The following is an 18,004-nucleotide window of genomic DNA, read 5'->3' on the forward strand; positions in this document are numbered from 1 at the left end:
ATAGAAACATAACATTAAATACGAGTGTTATTATTTATTTTAACGGGACTTAATTGCACATATTTAAGATTTAAAATTACCTTCGAGGTTTTGTGGTCTCGGAGAAGTATTCTTCGTTAAATTAAATGATGTGTGAAAATCGTGAAAGTTTTAAATCAGTGAGACACAATATATTTGCTGAAGTTTTTTTAGTGAGGAAAATATCCGAAACGAAGTTGAAACTTCACTAAAGGTTGGAATTTTTGAATTTGCAACTGCCATGATGGTACTTAACTAATATCTATAGAAATTGAATTATGGATATACCTACACGAGCCTGTCGCCGTTGTTTTGAATCAAGAATTCTTATCTCCATCTTAATTTAATCTGTGTTATTCGCTCATTCATCTTGTATTTCATTTTCTTCTGTTTTAATTTAAGGTTTCACAGGTTTGCATGGTTGAAAAGATAGACCCGTCTGTCTGAAGAGGCGCTCAAAGCATTTTGTTTTCAAACTAGTTTTTAAGTGCGTATACTCATTTACACGAATTTTTTGACAAAAATTTTATCATCTGGAAGATTTATAATTGTTGCCAAAAAATTGACTTGCGTTGCAATGTTGATTCTGACGTCAACGTCAGATTTTAGTCATATCTTAGTTTACGGTTAGTTTAGGATAGTTTTACGAGTGAAATTAGTACTGTAAATAAACTTTCTATTTTCTACAATACCGCTGTGTTATTACCCACTCAGGTTGACGTAAAACTCATTTATCTGTATCATTATTCTCAGTTTTCACTGCTATTGGCAATAAAACAAATTACCATGGACACTAAATGAGTTTATTGACAGTAAAGATTGAAGAACTTTAAAAAGTTATAGAGATATCTCTTCATGTTGAAAAAGGTACATAAAGTACAAGTTCTTGTCCCTAAGTAAATTCTAAGATATCGCAGCAAAAAATGTTGTATAAATAAATGTACATTATAGGTACACAATTATGACCAATTAAATGGTTTACATCAGACTTTTAATCATACCTAATACATAAGTAAGTAGATAAGGTAAACGTACTAATGCTCGACATGCCCACCCTGCTGTCACCTCTATTTGACAATGACTTAAGTTTCAAGATGACATGTACTGGGACCGTGTCGAGCACCAGTAGGTTTACCTTACCAGGCAGTTCATATTTAGACAGTTGTTTGAAAGCATCTTTAACTTTTTTGTTTCGAGTGTCAAGTTCAAGTTTATATAGAAGAAACCTGTTATAAATAGTGCTTACAGTACTTATCGGTTATCAATAATACACATACGTAATTAATTTACAGACACGTTTGAAAGAGAGTCCCTTAAAGATAACTTATTAGTATCGCTAACTAATATTAACTTACCCACTATAAGTACCTAGACGTACTAGATAGATACCTACGAGTAATAGTCGTTTAACCAGACTAAACAAAGAAAAGTAAGTACCTAAGTAAGTGGCTAAAAAAACTAAAAATAAATGCAGATATTGACTGGAAGTTATTAACTTGTAAGCGGTCCAAACACAGTGTGTCGTACAGTGTGTCGTCACAAATCACTATCATAAAGTAGGGATGCCACTGACGCCTCGTCCACAAAACACACTGCCGTATTCGAACTTCAAGATATTCACAAGAGACGACACGTACTAGATCCATTCTAGATACGTTATAGTTTAGATTTCAACTAGTTCTCTTTTGCAGCGCAATTCGGACAACCAATGTCACTTTTACGTTAGATAGAGTTAGATATCTATTAGATGTGAATTGGATCTCCAAGTCATATCTTGTGGAAATCGTTCAAGAGTATCTCCAGCCAGCCTATTATGGATAGCTTTATCCATCTTTATCCACGTGATAAAATAACTGTCACTGTTTAACACCGTGGGAAAGAAAGTGACGGACACCGTTTTATCACGCTGTCACGTAGACAAGAACGACCATCATATCCGTACTGGCAGCGTATCATGGCCGCATTTTTATCACTTGTCATGCTATACGTCACTTTCGCACTCACATATTTGTTAGAACGTGACAGCCATGGTGACAAATGATAAAGAGCCGGCCATCTTAGCCCTACTGAATCGCGCAAATGTCAAATTTGACAGGTTAGATCTTAAACATATCGTTATCGTCTCTTGGTGATGTCTAAAAGATATCTAATAGATGTCTATTTCAAAATCCGAATCGGGCCCACAGCGTGCACGCTTGACTAAGCGTATGCTGAGACGCAGGTGACGCAGTTCCACGCAGCGCAGGGCAGGGCAGTTTTTGTAAAGTATGGAACGTCCTTTAGCTATGCTGCGGCGCAAGGCCGGCAAACAAAGTTTGTACGGAACATTAAATATATCAAATTTAACGCAGGTTGGTTTAGTCAGAGTCGGTGAGAGTGATGTTGTGAGGGTAAGTATGTGGAAAGCCTAATAAGCTGTGTTGACGTTGGCGATGCGACCGAGTTGCAGCTGGCGGACGGCGTCTTGGCGCGACAACGCAACGTGCGAGTGAGACGACCAACCTGAAACAGTTTTTATACAATAAAAAAAAAAATTAGCCTAATATACGTCCCTCCGCTGAGCGCAGGCATCCTTTCATGCGCGAGAGAGCTTGGGATATAGTCCCCACGCTGACCCTACCTACGGTTAATCAACAACAAAACAGTTTGATATTTGCTTCGACTCTCAGTTGTTTCTAAGCACCGTTGTTTCTTTTAATACCCTATAGTAATCTAGAATAATTTAAATCAGCTCATAAGTCAGACATAATATATGTGCAGATGAAAAACGATTTAAGTAACTTTAGATCTAAGTCTCTTTTTCAATATTTGACCATAATTCACCGAAGCGTAAACACAGTCTACGCTTTCTCAATGGGTTCAAAAACTGCATTGCCATATAATCTAGAACTTTCCAAACAACTCCTAGCAATATGCTATTGCAATATTGTAGTCATAGATAATTGCTATTCTTGTTCCTTAAGCACCGGGGTAGGCGATGGAGTAAAAACAAGATGGAACGTTTTAGTTAACTCATGTAGTTGTAGATTAATCATTTGAACGCCAATATTGACGATATCAATCGGATTTGGACGTTATTGATAATCCAGATTGATGCTATTTCAAAATTTAATCGATCCGTCTAAACTGTCATTCAATAGAACTTGCTAACTATGTATACAAAAGTTACTAGTAAATTGACATTCAGTGTCAATTTTAGTATGGCGGTTTGTTTACATAGTTAGCAAGTTCTATTGAATGACAGTTTAATATGTTTGACGGATTTTACTTCTATAATCTTGAGGCTGCATTTTGATATAGGGTCAATGAACCTTGATATACCTAATCGTAAGATATCAGACCTATTTTGATAGGCCAACGCAAGGATTTGATTTTATTAGTATTTATATGGTTTCTAGGATTTAAAGCTTGGGATTGTCGTCATAGCACATAGAGACTCACTCTGAGTATTGTAGATGGAACTCTTCATGAGAACAGTCCTGCCGTCCGTGGCAGCGGCACCTCCTGGGGCAGCAGCTTGGGCCTCAGCGGCTCCTGCCAAGTTCACTGATGCAGAGCAGTTCACGCGCGCCGGGTAGTCGCAGATACCCAGCTCCTAGAAGTATGAGGTGTACATTTAGAAAAGGAACGTTTCGGAATAGGGTGAAAGTTTTTTTCGTTTGATTTTTGCCACTTTGTTATGATAATTATTAGTATCTTCCAATAAGAATTAATGTTTAAAATAAGAAGATTAAAAACACGATTTTCCCTCATATATTCATAATGTATTACTGTTTTGGAAACAGAAAATAGGTAATGGAAAGAAGTTTGACCCAATTGTCGGACCAAACTGGAAATAAATTTTTGGTTAGAAGGCCAATAGGCCATGCACGGACACAAAGTATTAGTTTGAGGGTCTAAGGTGACTTTGGATTACGAAAATGATTGAGATATCAGTATGTATGTCCTGATCTGTAAAAACACTAATAGCGTTATTCATAAACTGGCTGCTAACTTAATCAGTTGATGATCGTCGTTATGCCATAGAGAGGAACAAACGATGATCATCAGCTGATTAACTCAGCAGACGTTTATGAATAACGCCGTAGATTATTACACTGTTGAAGGCTCGGTCTGATATGATGATATTTAAGATATGCTCCTATGTAGCTTGCCATGATGAAGGCGAGACTTTCCGCTTCAAGAATTCGAAGCTTCGAAAAACTCGCAGTTTATCTTATTACCATATTTATCGTTACCTATTACAATGATAGCTTACTGTATTAAATACGAGATCGTTGGGACACTGGAAGCGCACGGGCAAGCGGTTGACGCAGACGAAGAACTCGCCGCAGCTCCACTCGCTGCGGAACGCTTCGAAATCGCTTGCGCAGCGGACCGGCGCCGGCGCAGGGCGCTCTTTAGCAAACCAGAAACAAGTTAGAGTGTGTAATGAAAACTTATGACAAGATAAATTCTAAATTAAAATTTGAAAAGTGTTAATATTTTACAGTAGATGTCACTACACTACATGTAAACAAATAAATAAAGTCATGGAGAGATTCGCCAGGATCAAATTAAATAGCTTTCGATACCTCATGTGGTTAAACGATTTAGTGTCCCGTAAGGTCGAGAGTTTGAATGTCGCAAAATACTTTAATCTAAAGTTATGTTATTACCAGGCGCCGATTATCAATTTCAAAGGTAAATTCCACATCATTTTTATAAATAGCCGTCATTCGCAAGGTCTCAGTTTACATTTACGTAGGTATATTTCATACTTAGGTTGTTTAACCCTTTACAACATAATGCCATTTGTAATGCGATCGGTAGTCTAAATTCTAAATTTCGTAAATCTAAATGTCGTATTCAATAGGTATAAAATCAATGACTAAAAGTGTGTTTTATTTAATAGAAGATATATAATAAAAGCTAAAGATTAGTTAATGTAGATGATATCGACACGCGTTCCGTTGCGCAATCAACCTGTTCATTACTTAACGTGGCATTTCCACAGTTGACGACACCTGCTAAGCAAAGTTCACAATTTCATTTCCTTACACAATTGCGTGTGAACCAGGCGTCGCGCACCTTTGACGAGAAATTATATTAAGTAAGTACTACGTAAACGATGAACTAAAGGGCTATGAAAAGAGATCACATTGTATTTTTCAAAGAAAAGACTTGTACTGGGGAAAAGGTTATTAAATACGTAGTTCGTAAATACTCACCTAAATACGTACCTGTATATGCACACATAATTGTCGTTTTTAATGTTGGCAATAAAATTAATTAGGTATATTCAATTACTAATTAGTATTTAGTTCGTTTTTGGTGATCCGAAGTAGGTGGTAAAACACCTTAAATATTAACTTTATGAATTAGCTCAAGTATATTTACCAATTATTCTCCTATTATTACAATCCACCCTCTGCGGGTAGTCGCAGTACCCTTCACTAGAGAACAGCAAGCCGCTCGGGCAGTCCTGCTCAAAAGCATAACCGTCCCAGCAGTTCAAAAATGCGCTGCACAGCTTCGGCGAAGGAATCTGAGCCCTCTTCCCAATGCATAGATCATTCTGTTCAACGACTGGGTCTCTCGGCAGGAGCAACAGCTTGTTTTGCATGATCGGGTCTTGGGCAATCTGGTGTATTACTTCATCTGATACGGGGATCATGTAGGTCATCGGGCGACCGCCGTAGGACTGTATTGGCTATAAAGTAAAGAGCACGCGTGTGAGAGTTTAAAAAAGATTTGAACGCCATCTTCGAACTTTTTTTAATAAGGATATTTTGTTAGTTTTAGGTAGAAAAAAGATTGGACAGCTTGTAATTCTAAAGCACAGTGTAAATCTCAAATCTTTGGTTCCAAATAAATTAGGTAGGTACTAAGTAATTTATTTTAGGTTAGAATTATTTGATTTTGTAAAGTGCCATAATAATACTTACGCGAATAAAGTTATAAAATGGTTGGAAAAACGATCCGAAAAAGGGGATCTTTTCCATCTGTTCCGGAAAGTCACGAAGAGGATTGTTGTAAGTTTGGACCAGGTTGCCTTGTTCGTCGTAAACTGAAATAAAATTAACGGTAAGCACCTACTGCCGTATTCGAACTTCAAGATATTTACAAGAGACGACACGTACTAGATCCATTCTAGATACGTTATAGTTTAGATTTCAACTAGTTCTCTTTTGCAGCTCAATTCGGGCAACCAATGTCACTTTTACGTTAGATGGAGTTAGATATCTATTAGATGTGAATTGGATCTCTAAGTCATATCTTGTGGAAATCGTTCAAGAATATCTCCAGAATCGCGGAAATGTCAAATTTGACAGGTTAGACCCTAAAAATGTCGTTATCGTATTTTGGTGATGTCTAAAAGATATCTTATGGATGTCTATTTCAAAATCCGAATCGGGCCCCTAGGCTTGGCTGATCTAAGGCTCTACTTAAAGGTCCTGATGCTCAGCGTTTTAGGGTCAATAGCGCCTTACACGGTCTTAGCGGCACTACACAGCCATTTGCCATAGATCGATATTTAAGATAACTATAAAAAGTAAAGAGATGCCTTGTATGTAGACTTTTTTATGTCCTTACACAATCATTACAAATTTAATATTACAAAAAAATAATAAAGCCATACAAATGTCGAAACACTAACTCTTGAAAAATTTACCCGTTAATGCTTACCTACAGATGTGCAAGTTGCGGAAAGATTCCAATAAGTTGGAAAAGTTCGCGGAAATATCAGAAAAAATCTTAGGAAATAAAAGAAATTTTCTTATTAGAAATGGAAAATTTCAATACCATAATTTCCGAAAATTTTTATGTCGTAATTTATCACTTTTGGAAAGTTTCCGCATCGTGAGTCAAATGCTCAATTGAATCAGGGATTTGAACTTGAACATTCAAAACAGACCTCAAAACATTCCATAAAGGTCATTCAATTACGTCCTCGTACCTATAGGCCTATCCGATTCATCAAACACAAAGTCATCCTCGCAGCATGTTCGTACCACCAACAATATAAATCAAGCATAAAGCTGCAAATCACACTTTATACAGCGCACCGCGGCCTGTCGTGCTCTGGCAGTCCGATAAAATGTGCAATTATACAGGGAGGCACTAAATTCTGCTCTTAAATTATAAAAATCATTATTTTTATTACTTAATTCTGCCAATTATTGCGCTTTTGAATTTAGTATTTTTTTCTATAAACTTGATTTATTTATTTGTAACACCGGAACTTACAAGAGTTACAAGGTTAAATAATAATGAAATTAAATAATTAATTATTACGAGTAACAACAATAATCACAAGGAGAAGGCTGGCAATAGGCGGATGTATTTCCTAAAAGACAGAACAAACCGTATTTTTTTTAGCTGTTACAATAAAGTGTAAATACAACGCTACACTCGTTTTATTGCTTGAAGTTAAAAGGAACGAAGAACGTGAACCTAATCTTACTATTTTTATTTAGTTATTAAGTAACATGTCCTATATTGTATACCCTGGCAGGGTATCATGTACCTACTAAGACTAAATTGTAAGACCTTTATATACTGATGAACATGATAACAATGGATTAAATGAATATGAATATGAATGCTAAACGGTCGGGTAAATATCATCTGAATGAGTACATCCAGATGTTGATCAGCTCACATCCTGTATACCTACTCTCGACCACGACCTGAACACCCCGTTCATATGGACAGCGGATGATGAATTGTGGATTTTATAGGTAAATCCTACACCATTACTCATAGAGGACATAATATATGTGCAGGATTATTTAGAAGGATACTGACCCTTTATAAAGATTACATGGTTATAAATATGGGGATATAAGTACCTATGTAAGAAATATTTATATGTTATATATAGAAATTAACTACCTAGTGGCTCTGTGAACTCTCGTACTAGACCTCGGGAAAATAACCTGAAACTGAATAAATGTGTCCTTCTGCAGCCACTCTGCGTAGTAACAGTAACAGTTTCAGACACTTATTGATAAAGTAGGGTTTTAATTGCAGCAAAGTTGAATTGCTAATAGGTACTCGAGAGAGAGGCAAATTTGTTGTTTAATCCCTCGTGTTATTATTGATACCCGAGCAAGCGTAAGTTTAAAAAATGGACATTTGGGCGTTGCGAAGGTTTTGGTTGAGTTTTGGTTATCGAGAAAAATAATAGCTGTAAAACAGTGCTGTAAATTAAATTAAAATGGTTTCTCTATTGACGATTAAAAATCATCACTTAAAAGTTCATCCTACCAGCTAAAGTCGTACAAATGCAGGACAAAAGTCAGCACACCTTCCTTTCTGTTTTTAAAGTATGTATAAAGAAATCCTTTCCGAGCTAGGGTGGTTAAAAATATTTTCTACGAAGAGTTGGACTCAAATTATTTATTTTTTAATTTGGAATCAGTCACTTATACTGAATATATACTGATCCCTTCAACGCAAATACGCTGCAGTTAAAATGCAGAAAAAAATATATTGACTTAATTTAAAACGTATTCTATGTTAACTTTTATAATCTTTACAAGGCACTTTGAACTGGTTTACTAATTATATATTATTTTCAATTCCGTAACTTCATTTTCTATAATATTGACCCTAGGTAACCTTAAATAGGTAAATAGTAAAATAAATCTAAAGAAAACACGTCAAAAAATAACTTATAAATATACGAAAGTATAGAGAGGTGGGAAGACTGGTAAGTAATATAAAGGTTGCCGGTCAAATAATTATAGATAGGCATAGGCAGAATAGAGGTATAAGGCCGGCAATCCTTTCATTGCCGAGCTGAGTAGGTAAGTATTTCTCAAAAAATAAAAATAGATATTACATATGCGGGCCAGCAAAGCGAACAATTACTAATTAAAAAAAAAATCTAATAGAATACTCACAAAGCAACCTCTTATGACGATTTCCATTCGATGTTTTTTCCAGCAAGGGATTCGCACAGACCAAATGGACCAACGCAACTAGCACAACTACTTTCATCATGATGACAATGTAAAATCAGGGCCTAAGGGTCCAAACGCAGCCTGGACAATGTCAGGGACAACCCGAGACCCTAGCTTTTATAGCATCGCCTGTACAAACAAGTACCTGTATATGAACATACGTGGGCTCTAGTTTAAGCCAGGATGAAAGTTTATAAGGATACGACGTTTATGATATTTTGATAGTGGTCGCGCACCTTTATAGGCACAAGATAACTTGAGGCATATTATTGTTATGATTACTGTCAATTGGTGTAAAAATGTTTATTTACTTACATAAAATCTTCTACCGTAAAATGGGGTGAGTAGGGTCAAAACTGAAATTCAAACCTCGATAACATTTTATTTTTACATATGAAAACTGAATGGTGTATATAATAAGTGTTCCGGACGTTTGTATTTTAGTTTTTATTTTATTTTGGGTAGTTCCATTTCATAACTTTGACGATAAAGAGGAAAACCCACCTCACCCCGTAGTGCCTCGTATTTGGGGTGAGAGACGTTTTCATACAAAGGTGATTTTGGAAGATTGTTAGATCGATTTTTTTTTATTAAGCGTATTACTATAGCTCCATTTTAAATTGGAATACATTATTTTTGTAGCAGTAGCCTTAAAATCTCTTCTCACCCCCCTCTTAAACATTCTCTCCCCATTCATAGATTAGATTAGATTAGATATATTTATTTCTTAAAGAAAAAGACACAGTATTTTACACAACAGGATAAAACAAAGGCTTTCATTAAAAGATCGTCAAATTAACATTAAAAACAGAAAGAAAAAAAAAAGAATATAAAATGTACAAATAAAATAATGTCATAATAAAAAGAAATGTTAATGTATACATAGCTAGGGCCAACCTAGGTATTGTCGAATGTCAAGAACAAAAAAAAAACAAAATATTACAAAAAAAGCACTCAGCTGTATATAACTTTATCAGATTTATTTAAATAAAATAAAAATATATTAAATGTCAACAATCTTAATAGGTAACGAATAAAAAAAAAAATAATATTAATGGAAATGTCAAAATTCATATAAAATTAAATTGAATGTTACAATAATAAAGTAGGTATAAAATCAATATAAAATTATTTCATAATAAATTATTTTTCGCTATATTCTTTAACTGAATATAGCGACATTTCTATTAAAAGTTCTTTCAGTTTATGTGCAAACTTGTCATTCGAGGATTCATTTTTGAGGTTGGCGGGTAGTCGCTCATACATAACCCACCTCTCCCCGCGAAACCTACTCACCCCGTTTTACGGTACCTAGGGATTATTGTACAATTATAATATCAATATCGATTTTACAATTACCTACATTTAAATTTCAAACAACTGTGATAAATAAAGCAATTTTATATGTCAAAATCATTTACATATTTACGTATAAAAGATATATACAGTGGTACTACTAAACTAAATGAATAACTAGCTTAAATCTAAAATAGGCTCTTAAATCTATTTTAGATCAAAGCAATTTGGTTTTCTATTCTAATATTAGTCGAGCTGTCGTATTTAAATATCAACTGTCAGTATGATTCCATACAGACGAAGTCGCGAGCAGAAGTTAGTTGTTTATGTTTCCAATTCAATGACATTGTTATTTACTATATACAATCACACACACACATTTTATGCAACACAAATACACATTTATAGGAACGTATGATCTTCACTTATCAGTTATTGCAGTACAAATATGTTCAAAATCATTTAACCTCGTTTAACTTAGCAGTAGCAGTAGCAGGTTTCTCCTAAACACTACTTTTACGAATGCCTTAGTGTAAGGCCTGAGTGGACGCTCAAGTTGGACGTGCAGCGGGGCGGGGCGTCAGGAGTACAGTGCATGTTAAACAAATACAAACGTATAGGAGCGGCCTTAGTGCATGCTGCTCAAATCACTTGTGAGCCCGACGCTACGCTGCACGCTCCGCCGAACGCTCCGCGTCGAGCGTCCACTCAAGCCTTACACTTATTCTGGATTTCTGGGTTTACTTGTAAATGAGAAATGCAGTGACTATTGCAGTCTTAGTTCTACTTAAATAAATATTAATTATCAAAGATATAACATGGCTAAAGGCTAAAGTCTTATTTTTAGTGAAGTAACAGAACACAACGGACGGTGCAGGCCGGAGTTCAGGCAGACCGAAAAGGAGATGGCGGGACGACTTGGACGCATTCTACCCCAAATGGTGGGAAAATGCCGATGACAGGGTCGAGTGGAGAAAAAGAGGGGAGGCCTTTGCCCAGCCAGCCTATTATGGATAGCTTTATCCATCTTTATCCACGTGATAAAATAACTGTCACTGTTTAACACCGTGGGAAAGAAAGTGACGGACACCGTTTTATCACGCTGTCACGTAGACAAGAACGACCATCATATCCGTACAGCAATGGGACACCAAAATAGGTTAGAAAAAAAACAGAAAAAGATTGACATGAAAAAAAAATCTAATAATTTATGGTTCGAATGAACTATGTCAGCGTTCGGTAATATAGGGTTCGGATGATCGAGTTTCCGGATAAACGACGTTTGCGCTTAACTAGGTACCTACTACTTATATTTTTTACCCCGATTACGTAGCGGAATCTATGCGTGACTGCCTCTCGCGACATGGGATTTATACCTTAAAATATATTCAATACAAGTGTATTCCAGATAAACATCGAGTATTTCTTCAATAGCATGTAATTTAGAAAGATATCTGGACTTCTATCGCGAGTCTATAGAACGAATCGGGTACTAAGCATACTGCTACACGATAAGGCAGTGTAATCAAGTATTCTCTTTGATTTTTGCTTGGACGAGTCAAGTTCTCTAGTCTGGGGCCTTTCAGAGATGGGAGACTTGAACTCAGCTTAACCCATTTTATTTAATAAAGTCAAAATATTTATTTTATCAGCAATTCAGCGAAACGACACCTGCCCGAATGCATGACATAAGTAGGTACGAGGGGTATTCAAAATATTCTCGGTATGAGAATGAAAACAAACAAGTACGAAAAGTTTGATATTTTTATTTTTCAATATACTCCCCCCCTATGTTCATACACTTAAAAGATCGATCAATTATTTTTTTTAATCCCTCGTAAAAATATTTTTTATCTTTCGTGTAAAAATGCTCCTCCACTGCCGCCTTCAATGCTTCATCGTCAGAAAATTTATTTCCACGCAGATCCTTTTTAAGATTGGGGAGCAAAAAGAAGTCGCTGAGGGCTAAGTCCGGACTATACGGTGGGTGAGTAACAGTTTTAAACCCACATTCAACAATAGCTGCCTTGGCAATATGAGCAGTATGGACGGGGGCGTTGTCATGCAGAAGCAGAATACCTTTGGTTAACTTTCCTCGCCTCTTTTCTTTAATTACATCCTTTAATTGACGTAGAATGTTAGCGTAGTACTGTCCTGTGATATTTACACCTTTTTCTTTATAATCGATTAGTAATACTCCTTCACAATCCCAAAATATCGTGGCCATGACCTTGCCAGCTGAAGGGATGACCTTGAACTTCTTGGGATGAGCTGAACCCTTAATGTGCCACTGCATGGACTCTTGTTTACCCTCTGGGTCATAATGATGAACCCAGGTTTCATCTCCAGTAACTATTCTTTGCAGCACCTCATCAGGATTTTCACCGCACAGGTCAATAAAATCGGAACAACAAGCTACACGCATGTCTTTTTGAAGCCGAGTCAGCATTCGCGGAACCCATCTTGCACTTACTTTTGACATATTAAGATGGTCATGTATAATATCATGTACGGTACCAATAGAGAGATTGGTTACTTGTGCTATAGATTTTACCTTCACTCGACCATCTTCCAATATAAGTTTTTCCACTTTATCAATATTTTCTTGTGAAGTAGCTACTACAGGCCGGCCAGGTCTAGGGTCATCTTCAATACTCTCCCTTCCGCGTTTAAACTCGCTTGACCACTTTTGAATGGTAGATAAAGAAGGAGCAGACTCACGGTAAACACAATCCATTTCCTCTTTTATGGTTTTTTGATTTTTACCCTGTTTTGTCAAGAATTTTATCACGCATCGATGTTCTAATTTAGTTAACATTGTCAATTCGCACATGATGTTCATGTTTGTTCAGCAATTGCAGAAAAACAAAAGACCATCTCGGTTCGAATTATACTTTTTTTTAATGTCAATGAATAAACCTTAGCGGCCAGTAACGAAAGAAATTTTAGAAGAGGTCGTAAGATATCAATACCGAGAATATTTTGAACGCCCCTCGTATTCCAAAAAAGAAATGTTTTGATTTTGGCTAAGTTTACCGGACTACCCCTACCCTCCATTTGATTTCATATGTAATGCAGATTTGTTATATATACTCCGTTTACATTTTCTTATATTACTGTCACTACTCCTGCCGAATGCGTTGCTACGAATAAATATTGAATACATATTTCATTGCTTCTTCGCTGCTCCTGACGCTGCCGGTCCTGTACACCTCTGGCAGTAACCTCAGGATTTACACGATATTTCGGCTACATGCCCTGCTCACTGGCCTATACTTACAGCGGCATAGTGTACACGTCGTATTACTTGGTTCTCCTAAAAGGCTCTAAATCTAGCTTATTTTAGGAGAATCTCTCGGCGAAAAGGAAAAAACAACATGATTCAAGATCACATACGAGTAAGTCCTTTAACCAAATTTTGGGGTCGCCATCGTTTATGTACACACTTGTACTCGCCAAGCAATTGGAATTACACTTAAGATCTTTCTGTACAACAGTGCTGTATCGCAGATCGCAGCAAAGTACGATTTGAATCTTGATGGAGAGCATAAGAATGCCATTATTCACTTTTATCAGAAAGAAAGTGTTTCTTTTTTTCAAATCTGGCGGGTCTATTATGGTCGTGTATTCATAATTTATCGCTGTTGGATAAAACAGTCGTCGCGTTCTGATAGGTAAGTGTAATTCATAGCGATAAGTGATAAAAAACGCGATCAATACATTCCCGCGGAGTAAGTACCTACATATTTGTAATAGTTAGAACCAAAAAAAATTATGATACGTTTTAGTAGTTGCAACGTATTAATTAAGGCTAATTATTTAATCGTTGCAAATAAGTTTTCTATCATAATATAATACCAATCCTGATATTAGATTTTTAAAATAGAAATATGTATGAGCACATGCTACTCATTAATATCTATAAATATTCTAGATACGTAGATTCGTACATAAAAATAAAAGAACCTTCGAGGCACGTCACTTATACCTATTAATATTGCTTTAAAACAAAACATAAGCTCTAGCCGCATAAAGTCCATTTAAGCACGAAAACCCCAATCGCTAGCTAGTTAGGTGTTTCCTAGAACGCTGTGGGCGAACAGTGGGTGCTATGTCCGAATGCTCTTATTAAGGGATCCTCGGTTTTGTAAAGAAGGGTCTAAAGTACTTGAGTTTCACTGTAACACTTGTCGTTTTGTGTTCAAAACGAAGCTGGTCACTTAATTATACTAACGCCTACGAAGCCCTTCATTAGTACTGTTAATTGCGATTAAATTCGCATCCCTTCAGAGGAATGTCCTTACATACTGACTCTATTTCTGGTACGATCCCGCACGGTAGCAAATTTACATATACGATTGTATTCTATTGGTAAACGGTGTGTATAGGATTTGCTTTAATTTACACAGCTTTTAATTGGCTACTGTTTGTGCAGCTGACTGTTGGAACGAAAATAAATATTTGGTTTAATGTCAAGGCAGGAAAAGCCTATAATAACTAGACATTTGGCAGTTTATGGCTGGTGAAATTGACCAATGCGTTTTCATTGTTAAATTATATCAACAATTTTTTTTTTTAACACAGTAGATTAATTGTATTGCTTTCTCTGTCATAAAAACAAGCTTGTAAAGTTCAAAATTATACGACTATTAGAAGTAGGTTAAAATGGAGTAACAATATATTATTATATTGTTACAGTTAACAAGTGAAGTTAACATAAATATGTTAAGAATAGACAATTTGCTTCTGGTAGCGACTGAACTGAACAAAATAATTCGAAGCGGAAAATCTTGATTCATAAAAGTGTGATTTTTGATCATTCTATGCCTATTCTACACAACATACACTTTCCTGCAATACCTATACAGATAGGTACATAATGTACGACCAAATTAATATTAATATTTTAAGGAACAAATGGGTATACTATTTAAAATCTTGCATATTGTTTGCCAATCCATTCAGTGAAGTTGTGCATATGGCCATATTAATATATGTTACTACCTACCTACCTACCATACAGCCACCCATCCATATAGCCATATGACGTCAACACATGTCACTTTCTCAAGTTAATTTTGCCCCAGTTATTATGTTCATATATTTCATAAGTCGACATTATAAATTCGCGAGTAACATCTATATTTCGCTAAGTACAAACATAATTACATTTTTACTTTCAAATGCAGTATTTGCGTTACTTTCCAACATGTGCATACTAAATAAGTTTTACTGTAATTTGATCGTCATTAAATAGTCAAGAGTGATAGTTTTCTACATAAAATAAAACATAACAATATTAAGGTATCCAGTCAATGAGTGTAGAAATGTTTCCCTATCTAAGCGCTTTCCGGGTGCCATTGCGTCGTATAGGAACCAGGGTGCGTAGCCAACGTGACACTCGTTAACGCTCCGTAGCCAACGAAACGCAACTGTCACTGTCGCACTAATATGGACGAGTGATAGAGAGAGGTTACTATAATACGCTACGGAGCGTTAACGGTTGGCACGTTGGCAACGCTGCCTGGGGTCCGCTAGAAAACTTAATCACAAATCTTTACCTTCAGCTAATGTAAACCGCAGAAAACAGTAGGCCTTACTGGTATCAACCGAGAACCCGATTCTGATTTTAATGTTTTGTTCCGACATTGTCCTAGATTTGATCTGCCAACTGTCGATAAAATGTCACTTTTCACAGCTGATAGATCAAATAAATGAGAACTTTAAATGAAAATCGGGCTCTCTGTTTGCTTATAGTCACTGACAATCCAACCTCTAGACTGAGCTTAGGCCAATTATTTCATGAAACCGATGCTGCCAAAAATACGGGGGTGCGGGGGGACGAGGTGAGCGAATCCCGTGCCGTGATTGGTCCGTTCAAAGACACGGACCAATCACGGCACGGGATTGACTCGAAGATGGAGTAACGCTACCGTATGTGTGGCAGAGGGGGTAGCGCGACTATGCTATGTCTAGAAGTTGGATTGTCTGTGCTTATAGTATTTTTCACACACGATGGGTAGGATGACAGCTGTCATTTCAATACAATTTTGCGAGATTTAGCCCCCATTCGCACGGCAGCTTTTTCAACGCGCGTTAAAAAAGCGTTTGAATGACAAAATGGATACATGTGTATTTATTCACACGACAGCGGTGGCGCTTTTTATCAAGCGTTGTTGGATTTTCGACTTTAAGCCTTGGTCGTTAAATCGAATTTAGAGTGCGGACAGATTCAAGCGCTTTTTTAACGCGCGTTGAAAAAGCTGCCGTGCGAATGGGGGCTTAGGTTTAAAGAACTTTATTTAGCGTTTTTAGGTTATAAACTATATGAAGATGACACCTGTCGTTCTACCCATCGTGTTTGAAAATACTATCTTTTCTTCATTCCATCCTGTTACCCCCTGGGGCTGGGGTGTAGGGCTCGAATCTTTTTCCTCAAGGATAAAAACATACTTACCTACGTATATAGGTACTTACATTTATTTTAAAAGGAGTCTAAGTAATTAATTTTCGTACGATTTCGTACCTTGTCAGTGACATAATTATATTATATGAAATTCGCTAGGGACCTCAAACTATCAAGCGAGACGTACTGGTGAATCATAACAAAATGACCTCATTTTGAGATTAAAATCTAAGTTCGAATTAGCCTCTTGGTCTCATTAGCCCAGACAGTCTATAAATTTGACCAATAATAAAATATTAATTGACTTTAGACGTGATCAGTTTTTTCGCAAGCCAACGGATCGCTGAAAGTAGAGTATTTGAACAAACGATTCGCGGAGTGAAACCGACTCGAGATGTGCACTTTCTCGCACGCTCGACGAAAGCAAGATTTGCGTGCACGCAACATTGCCCAGTGCCCACTGCTGGGCCTAATGACCTTACGTTATTGGCTGATGAACATTAATGTGCTAATTTCAAACATAAAACTCTAATATAAATGGTTTCTAAATAATGGAATAGGCCATTTTGCATGCAACAAACTAATTAAAAATGCAATAAAAACGTAATAATTCCTGTAAATAGCCTACTAATTAATACCAGCCCACAATCCATATAACCAGTTGCTAAATTACGACACACATTTACTAGTTATCAGATGATTCTTTGAACTCATGTAGGTATTTTGATAATGTTAATAATTCATCTTTCATGTATTGGAGAAAACTACAAAAATTAAAGACGAGCTTTTCCATGTACAGTACTCAGTTAGTAGAGTACAGTGGACATCAAAAGTAGCGAATGAAACAACGCACCAAAAGTATCTGCCACACTAGACTAAGTACTTTTCCGAATAGCGTTAAAACGCTAATCGTGCAGCTAGACACATACCTATTTTTGTCAAGCTTTAAAGTGACATTCAGCCAAAAACGTCACTTTTAACACTGACAGATCGGTATCATATCGTTGTGACATCTTATAAGCATTGTTCGAATTGGGCCGTATGGGTAAAAGGTATGTTCTTATTTCATGTGTTTCAATGTATGTACATATTTGGTGTTGACTCGCGTTCGCGCACAGGCGTAGGCGCTACGTTACTAATTTTGTATGAAAGCGCGACCGCTCGCATTTCAGTTAGGTCTACGTTCGCCGCTTGTGTACCTATTCTTATAAAAATGGTCTGAGTATTTTTTTAATGAATTTTTACATACATACCTACTTATATTTTTCATAAATATATCGTCGCCTAATCCCACAGCAGAAATCTTATTGGGACAAACCCAGGGTTACCTCAA

The 18,004-nt window shown here is 36.4% G+C and overlaps 1 protein-coding gene across 1 annotated transcript; it reads right to left on the reverse strand.

Moving 5' to 3' along the window:
* Positions 1 to 2,425: 2,425 nt before the first annotated feature.
* Positions 2,426 to 9,277, reverse strand: LOC134661706 (uncharacterized). The gene is made up of 6 exons (XM_063517877.1): positions 8,910 to 9,277; positions 5,946 to 6,067; positions 5,398 to 5,710; positions 4,277 to 4,416; positions 3,460 to 3,613; positions 2,426 to 2,520 (listed from the first exon to the last, which is right to left on the reverse strand). The coding sequence occupies exons 1-6, from the start codon at positions 9,007 to 9,009 to the stop codon at positions 2,426 to 2,428; spliced, it is 924 nt and encodes a 307-aa protein (XP_063373947.1). The 5' UTR covers positions 9,010 to 9,277.
* Between the last annotated feature and the right edge of the window lie 8,727 nt (positions 9,278 to 18,004).

This window comes from Cydia amplana, chromosome Z (genome assembly GCF_948474715.1).
Source record: "Cydia amplana chromosome Z, ilCydAmpl1.1, whole genome shotgun sequence".
Lineage (NCBI taxonomy): Eukaryota > Metazoa > Arthropoda > Insecta > Lepidoptera > Tortricidae > Cydia > Cydia amplana.

What these genes read in the sequence shown, in the direction of transcription:
- LOC134661706 (XM_063517877.1), bottom strand. Translation starts at nt 9,009, where the DNA reads ATGATGAAAGTAGTTGTGCTAGTTGCGTTGGTCCATTTGGTCTGTGCG. An exon ending in TCGTCATAAGAGGTTGCTTT is followed by an intron (nt 6,068 to 8,909) that starts GTGAGTATTCTA and finishes ATTTTATTTCAG; the next exon opens with TTTACGACGAACAAGGCAAC. An exon ending in TAATAATAGGAGAATAATTG is followed by an intron (nt 4,417 to 5,397) that starts GTAAATATACTT and finishes GGTTTGCTAAAG; the next exon opens with AGCGCCCTGCGCCGGCGCCG.